This window comes from Aotus nancymaae, unplaced genomic scaffold (assembly GCF_030222135.1).
Source record: "Aotus nancymaae isolate 86718 unplaced genomic scaffold, 86718_ANA_hifiasm-v0.15.2.pri h1tg000046l, whole genome shotgun sequence".
NCBI classification, from domain to species: Eukaryota; Metazoa; Chordata; class Mammalia; order Primates; family Aotidae; genus Aotus; species Aotus nancymaae.
In genome coordinates this window covers 13,480,537-13,497,528 of record NW_026988460.1, presented here as the reverse complement: position 1 = coordinate 13,497,528, position 16,992 = coordinate 13,480,537, and the positions used below count along the sequence as shown (strand labels likewise).

Sequence of the window (16,992 nt, the reverse complement as noted above, 5' to 3'; positions counted from 1 at the left end):
GGTGGCTCACGCCTGTAATCCCAGCACTTTGGGAGGCCGAGGCGGGTGGATCACGAGGTCAAGAGATCGAGACCATTCTGGTCAACAAGGTGAAACCCCGTCTCTACTAAAAATACAAAAAATTAGCTGGGCATGGTGGCGCATGCCTGTAGTCCCAGCTACTCAGGAGGCTGAGGCAGGAGAATTGCCTGAACCCAGGAGGCAGAGGTTGCGGTGAGCCGAGATTGCGCCATTGCACTCCAGCCTGGGTAACAAGAGCGAAATTCCGTCTCAAAAAAAAAAAAAAACAAAGAGCCCACCAAACACCAAACTGTCTTCTGAAGAGGCTGTACCATATCACATTTCAATGAGCAATGGAGAGTTCCTGTTTCTCCACATCCTTAACATCTTTTGGCATTTTTAGTGTTTTAGTTTTCTACCATCCTAGTGGATGCTAAAGGATAACTTATTGTTTTAAATTGCAATTCCCTGATGACAAATGATGTTGAGCACATTTTCATATTCATGTTGATTTTTTGGTGAGATTTAAATTCAGATCTTTTGCCCATGTTTAAATTGGGTCATTTGTCTTCTTCTTTTTAAGGTGTTTTGAGATGGAGTCTCGCTCCGTTGCCTGGATTGGAGTGCAGCAGCGTGATCTCGGCTCACTGTAACCTCTGCCTCCCAGGTTCAAGTGATTCTCCTGCCTCAGCCTCATGAGTAGCTGGTATTACAGGTGTGTGCTACTATGCCCAGATAATTTTTGTAATTTATTAGTAGAGACAGGGTTTTGCCATATTGGCCGGGCTGGGCTTCAACTTCTGTCCTCAGGTAATCTGTCTGCCTCGGCCTCCCAAAGTGCCGGAAATACAGACATGAGCCACTGCGCCCAGCCCCAAGTTTTAAGTTCTTACCTGCCTAATTGTCCTGGCTAGAACCTCCAGTACTATGCTGAATAGAAGTGGTGAGCTTGGAGATCATTTTCTTGTTCCATATCTTAGGATAAGAGCTTTCAGTCTTTCATCATTATGTATGATGTTAGCTGTGGGTTTTCATAGATATCCTTTCTCAGGCTGAAGAAGTTCCTGTTTATTTCTTGTCTGTTCACTGCTTTTATCATGAAAGGCTACTGGATTTTGTCAAATGCTTTTTGTCTATGGAAGTGATTAGGTACTTATTTTTTGTGAATTATCCCATTAGAATACTGCATTTACTGATTTGCATATGTTAAACCAACCTTACTTTCCTGGGATAAATCCTACTTCACCGTGATATATAAAATTCTTTTTATATGTTGCTGGATTCCATTTGCTAGTACTTTTTTTTTGCTTTCTATATTAAAAAGGGATATTGGTATTAGTTTTCTTTCCTAGTAATGTCTTTGTCTGGTTATGGTATCCATGTCTTCCTTTTTTTTTTTGAGACAGCATTTCACTGTCACCCAGACTGGAGTGCAGTGGCACAATCTCAGCTCACTGCAATCTCTGCCACCCAGGTTGAAGTGATTCTCCTGCCTCAGCCTCCCAGTAGCTGGGATTACAGGTGCCCGCCACCACACCCAGCTAATTTTTGTATTTTCAGTAGAGGATGGGGTTTCACCATCTTGGTCAGGCTAGTCTTGAACTCCTGACCTTGCGATCCACCTGCCTTGGCCTCCCAAAGTGCTGGGATTACAGGCATGAGCCACTGCACCCAGTCGGTATCCATGTCTTCTTTAACTCGTGTGTGTGCGTATATGGGTAACCCTATGAACTCTAAAATGCAGGGCTCAGGGCAGGAACCTCTCTTGCTCAGCTCTAACCCTTCTGGTCACTTCTTTGTGACTTTTTTCTCCTTTAAGTCTGCCATCGAAGGACATCATATCTTAATGTCTCTATATATCCTATATACACCTGAATAGAAGGGAGAACTTTAGGTCACATGCTACAGACAGTTCTCAAGACTAATAATTTACATTTATTGAATACTTTCTATATACTGAAGCATTGTTCTAACCCCTTTGTATGTGTTAACTCAATCTTCCCAACTAAGGAAACTTTGACTTGGAGAGGTTAAGTGATTTGTTCAATGGTGACACACTGGAGAGTTAACCACATTTTAATTCGGACAAAATTTTCCATTTGGCTAAGAACAAAATCTAACAGCGACTGATATTTTGTGAATAGTAATTTGAAAATTAAAAAAAAATGTTTAAAGAAAAACTTGGTTCTTCAAGGGTGATCTTTCTTATTCTTGGGTCAAAACGTTTTGCAAGGTATTTATTTATTTTTTAAAATATTTTATTAGAGTCAGGGTCTTACTAAGTTGCCCAGACTGGTTCTAAACTATTGGACTCAAATGATCTGCCTGCTTTGGCCTCTCAAAGTGCTGGGATTACAGCTGTAAGCCACCATGCCAGGCCACATTTCTATATTCTTAATGAAGTCCATGGATCTACTTCAAATGCAATTTTAATTTATGTTTTAATACTATGAAGATACTGGGTTGGTGCAAAACTGCGGTTTTGGACCGTGAATTTTCAATCATTATAACTAGGCTCAAACACATTTTTATTAATCAAAATAGGAACCATTACAATCAACACATTTTTGCCAACGAGAAATAAGTTGGTTTATTCCTGTAGTGTAAAAATCCCTGCTTCGGGATTCGATGAACTCTTGGAAAGCATTTTCTGCATCCTGCTGGTTGTGGAAGCGTTTTCCCTGTAAAAAGTTGCTGAGATGCTTGAAGATGTGGTAGTTGGTTGGCAAGAGGTCAGGTGAATATGGCGGATGAGGCAAAACTTCATAGCCCAATTCATTCAACTTTTGAAGTGTGGGTTGTACGACATGTGGTCGGGCATTGTCGTGGAGAAGAATTGGGCCCTTTCTGTTGACCAATGCCAATGGCAGGCGTTGCAGTTTTTGGTGCATCTCATCGATTTCCTGAACATACTTCTCAGATGTAATGGTTTCACCAGGATTCAGAAAGCTGTAGTGGATTAGACCGGCAGCAGACCACCAAATAGTGACCATGACCTTTTTTTGGTGCAAGATTGGCTTTGGGAAGTGCTTTGGAGCTTCTTCTTGATCCAACCACTGAGCTGATCGTCGCCGATTATCATATAAAATCCACTTTTCATCGCACGTCACAATCCGATCGAGAAATGGTTCATTGTTGTTGCGCAGAATAAGAGAAGATGACACTTCAAAACGACGATTTTTTTGATTTTCGGTCAGCTCATGAGGCACCCACTTATCGAGCTTTTTCACCTTTCCAATTTGCTTCAAATGCCGAACGACTGTAGAATGGTTGACGTTGAGTTCTTCAGCAACTTCTCGTGTAGTTGTAAGAGGATCAGCTTCGATGATTGCTCTCAGGTGGTCGTTGTCAACTTCCGATGGCCGGCCACTACGCTCCTCATCTTCAAGGCTCTCATCTCCTTTGCAAAACTTCTTGAACCACCACTGCACCGTACGTTCATTAGCAGTTCCTGGGCCAAATGCGTTGTTGATGTTGCGAGTTGTCTCTGCTGCTTTACGACCCATTTTGAACTCGAATAAGAAAATTGCTCGAATTTGCTTTTTGTCTAACCTCATTTTCATAGTCTAAAATAAACATAAACAGCAAGTAAGAATTAGCCAAAAAACACAAAGCAAGAAATGCCCATTAAAATGATATATAACATCACCACATTTATTTAAGAAAGTATTCCAATATCAAATAGCGAATTCCAACAATGCAAAAACTGCAACTACTTTTTTTTTCTTAAGACAGAGTTTTGCTCTGTTACCCTGGCTGGAGTACAGTGGTGCAATCTTGGCTCACTGCAACCTCTCCCTCTTGGGCTTCAGTGATTCTCGTGCCCCAGCCTCCCAAGTAGCTGGGACTGTAGGCATGTGCCACCACATCTAGCTAATTTTTATATTTTTAGTAGAGATAGGGTTTCACCATGTTGGCCAGGTTGGCCTCAAACTCCTGATCTCAAGTGATCTGCCTGCCTCAGCCCCCCAAAGTGCTGGGATTACAGGTTGTGAGCCACTGTGCCTGGCCCCATCTTTTAAAATTAGAATCTTGTAATTTATAATTATAAAGATGTTGTTATTTTATCATGGAATAATAGTCAAGTGGATGTATATTTTTAAATGTTTTCTCTTAAAAGAAGTGTTAGCATTCTCAAGAATAGGCAATGAAGCAAACAAATGCAGTTAACTTGCTGCTGAGATTAGAAAAGACTTGGAATAAAGACTCTTTTGACTCTTACCTTAGGAATCTGGTTTCTAGGACTAAGTGCTATATAAGAATAAACTAGTGCCTGAGGACAAAAAATTTCCATGGGTCCATATTTACTCAGTTGTCTCTCTGGCAGAGGCACTGAGTTGGAGGGGGCTGTTTGTGTCCTTGTCTCTAGAGTATACATTTTATGTATACTCTAGGACCGGTTGTTCGCAGGGAACCATTCCGCATGTTATATGAACATGTAAATCCTAAGATACTTAAAAACAACCCAGCTTTATTGAGATATAATTCACATGCTGTACATTTCACTCATTTAAAGTGTACTATGTACTTATATTACAGAGGAATAGTATTATATATAATATGGATTCCTATAATGTTTAGAGTGCAGGGCCTCCTAGTGGTAGGGTTTAAATGTACTAGAGAAGAAATTAAATTACTTAATAATATCATAGGGGCTCTAGTAATTATTTTAGCTTTCAAAATGTCTGATAAACCTCCATAGTAACTGTATTTTTGTAACATCCCTGCTTTAAGAAGGTAGTTAGAGATGGTTGCTGCTCTAGAAGTTTAAATGGGATTATAAAACTCTCATCTCCTTCCGTGGTGTTGACAGGGTTATTTTTCTGTTTTTTATTCATGAAGTGAGGCTGTCTGAAGTTTTGAAGCATAACTTCACAAACTTTGGAGTACAGCCAAATATATAAGGAAAATTTACAATGTGTCATTTTCATGGTTATATTTTTCACTACTGGTGGTAATTATTAGGGTTTTAGCAGGTGATAGTTAATAATGCCTTTTTCTTAATCCATGCTTAGCAACAAGTAAGCAGGATGCAGGAGTCAGCCAGACAGAAATCCAAATATCAGCTTTATTATTGTTAAAATTTGTTGGAAAGCAGGGTTTAGGTATGCAGCCACAAGGGTTTTCTTGGATCATTATGATTAGGTTTGATGTGAGTGCTAGAAAACTTACAGCAACAGTGGCTACAAGGGAGAGACTGTTTTTCATCTGAAAGTACAAAGGTGTCAGATCATGACTGGCAGGATGTTTTTTACAGTACCAGACACCTAGACTCCTTTCAAGCTTGTTGATTTTCTATGCAGTAACTTCCTTTCCCAGAATCATCCTGGGGTTTAGGATGACTGCTCCAGTTCCAGTCATCATGTATACATTCAAGCCAGCAGGAAGAAAAGGAGGTGATGGGCAGGATATCTCCATTTAAGGACTTGTCAGTTTTGCTTATATCCCTTTAGCTAGAACAGTCACTCAGACAAATCTTACTAGGAAAGAGAGTATTCTAGGTAGTCATGTACTCAGGTTAAATGGAGAATTCTATTACAGAAAGGGAGAAAGGATACTGACGACAACTTGTAGTCTCTGCCACATTCCTGAGTTAAACTTATGTAACTAGGCAGAGGCAAAAGTAGCCAACCACTGTCTTCCACTAGAGGGAGGGGCAAGCTGCTTATCACTGAACAGACTCACCTCAAGGGTCAATCGCTTGCAGGAGGGGAACACAGAAGGGGCTGAGCCACACATGCTGGGTTCCTTCTCATTTCCACAACTGATGTTTGACTTTTCTAAGGGGCAGTACAGAGAACTGTCAAAAGGCAGGAAAGCAGTACATGATTTGGCACCACAGTAACAAGGTTTTCTTAGTTTCACATTATCTAGCCTTTCTTTGTCTTCACTGCCTGTTAGATTAAGGTATCTTCCTGAATAATCATAAGAGAGTTCTTCTTCTGGCACAATGTCTTTGGCTGCAAAAAGTGCCAACTTAGGTACCATTGAGTCAATTCGGACAGGAATCATCAATAGGTTTGGCTCACAAGAATGATTAAGGAATCTTCCAATATTTCCTATAAAAGTAGGGTCGACAAATGTTTCTATTATCTGCTCATTATAAACATGTTCCCTGATGGCTATGATGTAATTGGAGTCGGAATTTCTTTGTAAGTGAATTCTTCTCTGAACTTCAGAGAATCCTAAAACCTCACCAGCATATTCACAGACAAACCTTCCTTTTGGTATAAATTCCAAGGTACGAAGTCCCCAGCCTTTTTTATGCGTCTTGAATACTTGGAAGTGGAACTGCAGGCCTTTCTGGACCACTCTGTTTCTGCAGTGGTCACTGCATCGGCACAGGACATTGCATTCAAAAACAGGCTCGGCATACTTTCCTCCAGATCCTATATCTCTAAGGCATGAATTATCATCATAGTTCTCTCCATGGCGGAGACAGGAGCAAGTGCCAGGGAGGCAGGGAGTTTTGACACAAATGCATCCAGGAAAGGTTATTTGAGTGGGGTCAATGTCTGCTCCAGGTCCAACTACATGATCGGGAGTGTACTGTAAAAAATATACACACTGTCAGTATGGCATGTCATATATTTCCTATATATTCCAAGTAGCTTTTGACTGGGACCCATTCTAATTCTAACATATATAAAAACAAGACAAAACTGACAAAACACAATGTACTAAGGTATTGTCCAAAAAGATCTCTCTCCAATTAAAAAAGATACTTTTTTTTAAAGAGACAGGGTCTTGCTCTGTTGCACAGGCTGGAGTGCAGTGGTGTGATCATAGTTCACTATAACCTGGGCTCAAGTGATTCTCCTACCTCAGCATACTTAGTTGCAACAGCTACAAGTGGGAGCCACCATGCCCAGCTAAGATTTATTTTTAGAATTTGTGGTTTTATTTTAGGCAAGTATAAGGATGAGTTGAGCATTATATTATATAATACCTAATGCATATAACAGTATGTATATATATATATACACATAAGGACATATATATTTATTTATATATTATTATGTATTTATAAGAACCATGGGAAATATACTATTTTTTTTCTTATCAGAAATGGAAAGCTTTGTAACTTATTTTGTTTCCCTCTTAGCTTTGGATGGCAGAAAACTCAGTGCTGAATTTGGTGCCTGAGTACAATTAAGTATTTTATCCTTAGCTTTTGATCTCTTTTACCTTTGCCTGATAATACACATGCATATATGTATTTTAATTGTGAGTTACCTCAGATACTGGATGGGCATAAGAAAGTCATAAATGACAAGTCATTTGCACACAGAATTCCAAAAATGTTACTTCTTAGATATTACTAGATATTTAAATTTATTATAGATGTACACCTGTAAGGAAATTCTGTTCTAATTAAATGAGAAAGAGATAATATAAACAAAATTCTATCATTTAACTGTACCTATTATTTTCAAAACATTACATTTATAAAATGTTGTGTAAAAAGAAGACAGTCTTCAATCTAAACTCTATGTGAAGCCTGATCTCTGGTTAGATCCTCATTAGCATCCTGGAGCATATTTTCAAACTCTGATTTCAGATTAAAGTATCTCTCATGAACCCAGCAGATTTCTTTATGTATACAGTAACTCTTGCTTACACAGAACCCAATCCATTTTATACCTGCTTTGTTCCATAAAGGACTTAATGAGACTTAGAAACAGGTAAGATAAATGAACAAGTAAGGAGAGTAAGGTGAAAGGGAAATAAGAGCAAACCAGTCCAATGAGCTTAGACACACAAAGTGTGTGGTAGAAGCAGACTAGACTTTGCTCTGCCTGAGAGCTGCCACTTCAGAGAAGGATATAAGGTTAGATGTACAACTTGCACTGCCTGTAAGGAATAGTATCATTGTTCAGAAGCAGCATTGACTTTTTTCAGTATTAATACTAGGAAGAAATTTCACCAATGTGTTCTTCTAAACCATTGTTTTCCAGGAAGCAGTTTCATGGCTGTTTTTTATTCTGGTCTTCAATAAAGGCTGCTGGGATCCCACAACAACACAGCCAGGTAAGAACAGTTCTTTCTGCAAGGCAACAGTTGCACGGCCTTTCATTGGGAATAGATTTTAAAGCACCTAGAGGAATGTTTGCATCACATCTTCCAGTCAATCCTCCATTAATATTCTGTCTCCAGGCCAAGCTTTAGAAAGGTATTGAACAGCATATAGTTATACTCCCTGTGGAGGCCTAGGGTGGAGCTATGTAGTTAAGTGCAAAAGCCTATACTTAAAAAAAACTCTCAGCTGGGGAGGATTGACATCCTCTTGTGAAAGATGAGGAGGACAACCAGTGGGAAGACCTGTCGGGGAAGGCCAACATTCTGCTTAAAAAGTCATTTGTGGGTGGAGAGAGGAAATAGCTTTTGTTTGTGTTGTTTCTTACAGTGTTAGCTTAGCAGGAATATCCTAAAGGGATAAAGGATGGCTTAGAAAAAGATACTCTATCAGTCAAACTCAATGACTGCTGTTTTACACAGAATCTACTTTCAGCTTTTTAAAGGTTCAATGTTAAAATGTAAAATGGTTACTAAGACATTTTAAAAACTACCTGTAAAATGAAGATCTCTTTGTTAAATTTTTAAGTTGATTTGTCATTAAAGGTGCACATATTTTTAAGGTACTATATAAATCACTAAACTCTAAAGTTTCTTTTGTTTTGACATGGATAACTTTTAAAATCAAGTCTGACTTACTGCAGTTTTCTGATCAGGAGAGCAGGTGAAAAATAGTTTTATTTGCTTATTTTTACTTAAAAATTTAAAAAGATTTTGGAGAATCTCATATTTTTTAAAATTCTGCAATTAAACTTGCTGCACAATCTATAATCCTTTAGGGACTTAGATTACAGACGGTTGCCAATTCCAAATGATCTGCAGATGCCTTCCGAAAGATAACAGAGACTTCTGGGAAAATGTCCTGTTTAAAGGTATTTTTCCCCTTGATGGATATAACCTGATACATCCTGATACCAATAATCATTGTGAATCATTTTATGTTGATGTTTCCATTTTCTCCTCCGTAAAAAGGTCAGTAAAATATCATTTCAGAATAATACTTAAAAAAAATGACTATACTCAAGAATAATCTTTTGAAAACCTTAGCCTAATTTAACATCTGATTATATAATTATCCATCTTTTCAGGTATTTACATATGGAAAACCTATTTATTCTTTTCAGAAATAATGTGAGGTCACCGCCCTGACATTCTGTTCAAATATTTAAATGCCAGATGGTTAAACTTTGAGTATAGTCATGTGCTGCATAATGACTTTCTGGTCAGACCGCATATATGCATATACAGTGGTAGTTCTGTAAGACTAGAATACAGTATTTTTACTGTATGTTTTCTATGTTTAGATACACAAACACCACTGTGTTACAAGTGTCCATAGTATTCAGTGTAGTAGCATTCTGTGCAGGTTTGTAGCCTTGGAGTGATAGGATATTATTATATAGCCTAGGTGTGTAATAGGCTATACCATCTAGGTTTGTGTAAGTACTGTGCACTCTATGATGTTTGCATAATGATGAAATTGTCTAATGATGCATTTCTAGGAATGTTTCCCCAAAGTTATGTAATAATTGTATCTGAAATATAATTGTATTTGAAAGCTAATGTAAAGTGGGTTACAAACTGGGAGTCAGCTGATATGATTTAAGCCAGACTTCTGCTGAAACAATTAGGGATGAGACATTCTCTTTCTACTAGAATTGTTCAACTATAGTTTGCCTGGCATTTCCAGGTTCTGCCACATAGATGAGGCCTACGGAGTGTGTAGCCTACCACAGAAAGAGGAAGCAGGGGTTTGAAGGGGGAAGAGGGTGGGAAGAAATATCTGACAATACTTTTACAGTTGTTGGGACCAGACATGCCTATAGTTACCATTTTTGGACTTTTCTGATTTGAGACAATTCCTTCCCTTTTTTGCTGGGGCCAGTTGTGTTGTGTTTATGTTTCTTGCAAACAAATTAGTCCTGACTGATACACCCTGGGTACAAGTTGAGAATGGTTTCAGGAAATGGCTAGAAAATGTAGCCTATTAACCTAAGTTCCCTGACCATCTGACCTCCTCTCAGCAAGGGCATTCCAAAGCTAACCCAAAAAACAAGTTCAGGTCATAATGGGAAGGGGGAGGCAGACATACCTCATTATACCCTCTTCCCTTTTGGAATTACTGATAGAACAGACTCTTAAGCCTGATAAAAAACATTTACAATCTATTCTCTCTAATGCCTGCTACCTGGAGACTTCACCTGCATAATAATAAACCCCTGGTCTCCACAACCCCTCATCTTACTCCAGGCATTCCTAAGTTTTCAGACAGTAACAATTCCTTCAAGCAAACTGTTACTCAGAAACCGGACCTCTGTTTCCAGCTGTCCTGTCTTTCTGGAATGAACCAATGTACATTTTAGATGTGTTTGACTGGTGTCTCATGTCTTCCTAAAATGTATAAAACTAAGCTGTATCCCAACCACCTTGGGTACATGTTCTCATGATCTCCTGAGGGCTGTGTCATGGTCCATGGTCACTCATATTTGGCTTACATAAGTCTCTTCAAATATTTTGTAGAGTTTGACTCTTTTCATAGACAAGTCAAAGGTGTAAATGGTCAATGAACAAAGATGTCTTCAGTTGGGATGTTAAACTAGGGCAAAGTGTGGAGGAGGCCAGACAGGAAAACTCTGTGCCTATGGTCTTGAACTGTGAGGAAGCAGTGGAGAGCTTCCTAGTGCAGAACATGGCATGCTCTAAAGGAGACAAAAACACAGTCGGGCTCTTATTAGCACTGTGATTCTGGATGAGTGACTTGCTAGGCTTCAGATTGGTAGCTATAAGACAAGGATAGTACCCACATTGGGGGTGGCTATCATGAAACTTAGATTAAATAATGCTATACTCCATGTAAGGCACTTTATAAAAATATTAGCTTCTTTCAGGTCTCTAGATATGACTTTTAGATGTTATATTTAAAACAAAATATGTTTCTGGCAAATTACTTAACATTACTAAACATCTCTGTATCTATTTCATAGGTTTCTGTGAAAGAAAAAAAATGACAGAACTGGCTTAAAAAGCTTACTCTGGGGATTAGCACATAAGTGTTCAATAAAAATTTTGTAGGTAGTACATAGTAGGGTAGTGAAGAAAGTAAGTTCTGGAGTTAAACTTTCCAGGTTCAAACATATTCAAACCAAAATTGTGTCTTGAAAGCCACTGGACTGTATACCTATCCTTTATTACTTCTCCATTTGAGTGGGGGAAAAGCTAAGAGCTGACCCCAGACTTCTTTCATTTATCAAGTATTACCTTACTGTCTGCAATATACACATGCTGGAATTTACAAATAGTGAGGAAAATATAAAGAACATGGAAAATGGTGGGGTTTGTTTTTTTTTTTTTAAAGACACTGCTGCCCAGGCTGGAGTGCAGTGGCATGATCATAGCTCACTGCAGCCTCCAACTGCTAGGCTCAAGGTGAGCCTCCCTAGTAGGTGGGACTACAGGTATGCACCACCATGTCTGGCTAATTTAAAATCAAATGTTTTTGTAGAGATGGGGTCTCACTTTACTGCCCAGGATGGTCTTAAACTCCTGACTTCAAGTGATCTTCCCGCCTTGACCTCTGAAAGGGCTGGGATTACGGGAGTGAGCCACTATGCCTAGCTGGGATTTTTATCATTTCCTGCATTGTTACAACATATTTTACTTTTTCTTTGTATGTATCAAAGCACAGAATTACTCATGCAAGAGCTGGGAATAAATGCAAAATGATCAGGGCAAAATGATATACTGGAAACCAGATCCTTGAAGCACTGGGTGAAGATTCAAGTTTTTTGACAGAAAACTTAAGAGAAAATACATTCTTGTCTTGGCCATTCTTGTCTGCAATAATTTCTTTCTTCTCTGAACTAGACTTATACTTACTGTTAATAGCCTGAACTCCAGTACCTAAATGACACAGATTGTAGGGCTCTCTAACTGAGTTAAATGTATAGGTTTTACCTTTCTAACAGATATTTGTCTCAGGGAAAAGCATGGTGATGGGGGTGGGTTTCCTATCCATAGAGTAGGCACAGAGCACGTGCTCAAAAAGCATTTTTGATTGCTTGATTGCAGCTCTTGTTACGTGTTAACTAGAAGTTTGACTTTTCTGAATCATATTCTGTACTGAAGCCCCAGAAACTGAAGTATGGCACTTTAATATTCTAGGTTTAAAACCTGGGCCTCTGAATTATAAGGAAGTGCTGTGAAAATCTTCATTCCTTTTTTGGTTGTGTTGAAACCCAGCTACAAGAATCTTTGTATTTGGCCCCTAGCCTCCTAAGTTTGTTTTTCCTCCAAGCAGCTATTAGAAGACTGTGAGCCAGATAATTCTTGTCAAGGCCCGTTGAAATCTTAAAAATAATGTTTGAAGCTGGTTTCAGATACCTGAAAATGGTTAGATCCAACTGTTAGCTCAAGAAAATAAATTAGTTTATTTTCTACTTGGCTTTCAACACTGATGACATTATGATATGCTTGTTTCCAATATGATCATTTGAATTTCTTTTTGGCTTTTCACACAGTAGCCAAAAGCAAGACAGACACAAAGTTATTTTTATCTTGAAAGTTTTTCATACCTTAATTCTTACGTGTGCATATGCCTGTGAAGACAGGGTTTAGAGCAAGCAAGCTGTTTTGACCTTTTATAACACTGGTTTTGTGTTCCATGAATACATGGAAGAAAACAAGTTTAATGCACTTTTAGGCTTGTCACTTAAATGTTTCAAGCATGTTTGATCTTCTTGGTAAGAAAGACAATAAGCTCTCTTACGAAGGGATCCTGTCTTATTTTTGTAACTCTAACTGTATTGAGAGCTGTGCATATACAGAGATAGTTAGAACACTGTGGATCTAAGTTTTAATCTTTTGATTTTCATTTATGCCCACCAACTGTAGGTGTAACAATCAATCACAAAGCTTCCTCTTGTCACTCCTTTTTCCCCTTTTAAAAAGAGATGTATTTTATTTTAATATACACTTTGTGAAACATGAAACCTCATGATTTTATGGACATTAATGATTACAATGATTCTAAGGAAGATACTTATATAATTTACTTTTAAATAATTTAATGCTTAATGTGAATTAATTAAACAAATACATCAGGCACATAGTTTTACAGATTGTTCTTGGATATGGCAAAGAATAATATGACTCAAGATTGGAAACAGATTTATAGAATAGCCCCAAATACACACACACACACACACACACACACACACACACACACACACACCCTAATGACAGGAATGTTTAAGTTAATCATGACAGTTGTAAACACCTTGAGGGTAGAGTTTATTTTTCTGTTTGTTGTATTCTTTGCAGCCCTTTTTTTGAGATGGAGTTTCATTTTTATCACCCAGGCTAGAGTGCAGTGGTGAGATCTTGGCTCACTGCAACCTCTGCTTCCCAGGTTCAAGTGACTCTCCTACCTCAGCCTCCCGACAGCTGCAATTACAGGCACCTGCCACTGCGTTTGGCTAATTCTTGTATTTTTAGTAGAAATGGGGTTTCACCATGTTGACTAGGCTGGTCTTGAACTCCTGACATCAGGTGATCTACCCGCATTGGCCTCCCAAAGTGCTGGGATTACAGGCGTGAGCCACTGTGCCTGGCCAATAAATATTTGTTGAATTAAGAATGAACTTGGACTAGAACACTGCTCTTCCCCCCTTCATGTTAAATACCTCTAGCTTTTTTTTTTTTTTTTTTTTTTTTTTTTTTTTTAAAGCTAATGTTTTCTATATCCTCTTGTAAGCTCAAGGGCAGGAATTACAGGCACTCGATTATTGAAAAAAGAAAAGGTTTATCAGTGTTTTTGACTATGAACTCAGCAATGCTTAGTCCTGAGTAAGTTTTCAGGGACATTGTTTAATATTTGGCTAGCCAACTGTATTATTAACCATAAATTGCTAAAGGTAGCCTGGTGAACAATAATAATTTCTGATGTTAATATCCTATTCTACTCTTTGAGGACTAAACTCATCTTTTTTTTTTTATCTTGCCCAAATTCCTACTTAAGGGGCCTGGGTAGTCATGCCCTACAAACCATAAAGTCTCATCAGAGGGGTTTTAATTTTAACCCTATATAGCTGGTCTGCTTTCTAACCTGACTCTGGCATAACATCATATAACAAATAAGGGAAGACATAAAAATATTTTAACCTCAAATATATCTCCTTGCCATATCTTGAAATTGTCCTGCAGGGTTATCTCTTATGAGAAAAATCCATATTCTATAGAGAATCCCCTTTAACCATTTTTCTTTTTCTTTCTTTCCACAACCTAGAGATAATCAACTAAGAGTGAGGCACCTTTTAAAGTTCAATAAGAAACATTTTACAACCTACTCCATCTTAAGTCAACTATCTGAGAGTTTCCTCTGCACAGTAAAAGTTGGTCTCCACGTGGCCAGGGGTGGTGCTCACGTCTGGAATCCCAACACTTTGGGAGGCCAAGGAGGGCGGATCATTTGAGGTCAGGAGTTTGAGACCAGCCTTGGCAATATGGTGTAAAGGTGCATTCAATGAATATTTGAGTAAATGAATATAAAAAATATAGAGACCATTGGCTGGGTATGATGGCTCACGCCTGTAATCCCAGCACTTTGGGAGGCTGAGGTAGGCAGATCACAAGGTCAAGAGATTGAGACCATCCTGGCCAACACGGTGAAACACTGTCTCTACTAAAAATAAAAAATTAGCTGAGCATGGTTGCGGGCACCTGTAATCCCAGCTACTCAGGAGGCTGAAGCGGGAGAACTAATGAACCCAGGAGGTGGAGGCTGCAGTGAGCCGAGATAGCACCACCACACTCTACCCTGGGTGATAGAATAAAACTCTGCCTCAGAAAAAAAACAAAATAAAACAAAACCTTTTATCTTAACCTAAACATTTCCTTTCTGTTGATCCCAGGTCTTCAGATAAACTCAATCAATTGTTAACCAGAAAAATTTAAAATCTATAGTCTGGAAGCCCCCGTACCACTTTGAGTTGCCCTACCTTTCTGAACCAAACCAATGTACATCTTAAATGTATTTGATTGATGTCTCCTGTCTCCTAAACATGTATGAAACCAGGCTGTGCCCTAACCACCTGACACACATTCTCAGGATCTCCTAAGTGCTGTGTTACGGGCCATGGTCATTTATATTAGGCTTAGGATAAGTCTCTTCAAATATTTTACAGAGTTTGATTTTTTTTCCTCCACATTTTTGAAAGCTGCTATTGAATCTATTATCTTATCTGATCCTAACAACGACCCCTAGGAAAAAGAAAGGGCAGACAGGGTTCAATGTTGATAAAGGATGTTAAAAGGGTTATGCATTTTTAAATTATTATTTTCGTTTTACAGATGAAGAAACTCAGGCTCTGGGAAGTAGCTAAGATGGCTAAGCCCTGAACCAAGCTTTCCAACCTTCACATATGCTCTTTCCACTTCCAAATCTTTGGTCATTCCTTATTCCTTAGGATGCGCTCAGGCCAAGATCATAAGAAAGAGTAGAAAGGGCTATAAGATAGTTAATAGCAGCAAATATTTACTGAGTTCCTACAGCAAACCATAGAGTGTATTTTCTTTGCAATTTTCCAAGCAATCCGGAAGAGCGGTATTTTTTTTTTTTTTTTTTGAGACGGAGTCTCTCTCTGTCACCCAGGCTATAGTGCAGTGCTGCGACCTTGGTTCACCACAACCTCCGCCTCCCAGGTTCAAGCGATTCTCCTGTTTCAGCCTCTCGCAGCTAAAAAAATTAGCTGCGCCTCCAGCTACTCATGCCCAGCTAATTTTTTTGTATTTTTAGTAGGGACAGGGTTTCACCGTATTAGCCAGGATGGTCTCCATCTCCTGACCTCGTGATCCGCCCGCCTTGGCCTCCCAAAGTGCTGGGATTACAGGCATGAGCCACCGTGCCCGACCCAGGTACTGTTATTTAAACTGTACATTGAAAGACTCTAAGGCTTAGCCAAAGCTTATTTAATACTCGCCCAAGAACCCACAGCATGAGGGAAACCACAGCTAAAGCTGACTCGAGGGGCGAAGGTTTTATGCACGACACTGGGTGCGAGCCACTAATAGGCCCCACGGCTTATCCTACCTATGAGAGACACCTGAGACCAGAGAAGTAAATGACTTCCCCCTTGATGCCTGCTTGAATTCTAAGGACAGAACTTGGACAAAAAGCCAGGTTCTCACGAGGCCTCTGGTTCTGCGCTTCAGGTAATGGAGTGAAAAGGACAACAGCCTTGCTAAGGTCATGCGGTGGACTAACAGAAAAAGGCCGAGGCCCGGGCGTGCACACCTATTCCCCAGCACCAACAGGTGTGCTATAGGAGAAGACAAAAGGTATTCAGTAGACAAAAGGTAGCGACTAGGAGGCCGCCCGGACGAAGCGGCTAGAGAAGGAGACCACGTGGGGTAGTCGCGCACCCGCCTCCCGCGCTGCCTGGCCCCGCCCCTACCTGGAAGGGCGCCGGCGCGGTCCCCGGGGGCCACGTGCCCACCGGTAAGTTTTCCAGGCCGCAGGCGACATCCAGCTGCTCCGTCGGGGCCTCAGGCTTCTCCTCAAACTCCGCCATCCCACAAGGGCGCGTCTTCTTCGCCGCTTCCGAGAACATTTACCAGCCGCACGCAGCGCCTACTACCCTGACAGGCGTGGACCGCGCAGAGGATGCTGGGACTTGTGGTCCCGTGGACCCAGCGCCTCATGGGAATTGCAGTTCTTTTCTCCTCAGAGTGGCCTGTGAGGGCGCTTCTCTTCCGTGACTTTCTGGGTCTGGCTCCTGCTTTGATTTGAGCCAGAGGCACCACAGATAATTACAAAGTCATGTAAGGTGCGGACAAAACGAAGTGAGGTGCTTAATTTTTTTACTGGGCGCATCAAAGAGGGGGCTATGGAGGTGAGGTCATTTGTCCAGGTTTTTGAGG

The 16,992-nt window shown here is 39.8% G+C and overlaps 1 protein-coding gene across 2 annotated transcripts; it reads right to left on the bottom strand.

The window, feature by feature from the left end:
- Positions 1-2,060: 2,060 nt before the first annotated feature.
- LOC105728208 (histone-lysine N-methyltransferase SETMAR) lies at positions 2,061-16,686 on the bottom strand. Of its 2 annotated transcripts, XM_012468511.2 has the most exons (3): positions 16,527-16,686; positions 5,686-6,549; positions 2,061-3,566 (listed from the first exon to the last, which is right to left on the bottom strand). In XM_012468511.2, exons 1-3 carry the CDS (start codon positions 16,680-16,682, stop codon positions 2,532-2,534), a joined length of 2,055 nt encoding a protein of 684 aa, XP_012323934.2. In that variant the 5' UTR covers positions 16,683-16,686; the 3' UTR covers positions 2,061-2,531. The 2 variants fall into 2 exon arrangements, with proteins under 2 accessions (XP_012323934.2, XP_064218016.1); XM_064361946.1 differs by lacking the exon at positions 5,686-6,549.
- Positions 16,687-16,992: the final 306 nt, after the last annotated feature.

Excerpts from the sequence above, each read along its gene's own strand:
- LOC105728208 (XM_012468511.2), bottom strand. The coding sequence starts at position 16,682 with ATGTTCTCGGAAGCGGCGAAGAAGACGCGCCCTTGTGGGATGGCGGAG. Across the intron at positions 6,550-16,526 it reads CCGCGCCGGCGCCCTTCCAG|TACACTCCCGATCATGTAGT; the intron begins GTAGGGGCGGGG and ends TATTTTTTACAG. Across the intron at positions 3,567-5,685 it reads GCAAGCGATTGACCCTTGAG|ACTATGAAAATGAGGTTAGA; the intron begins GTGAGTCTGTTC and ends TGTTTATTTTAG.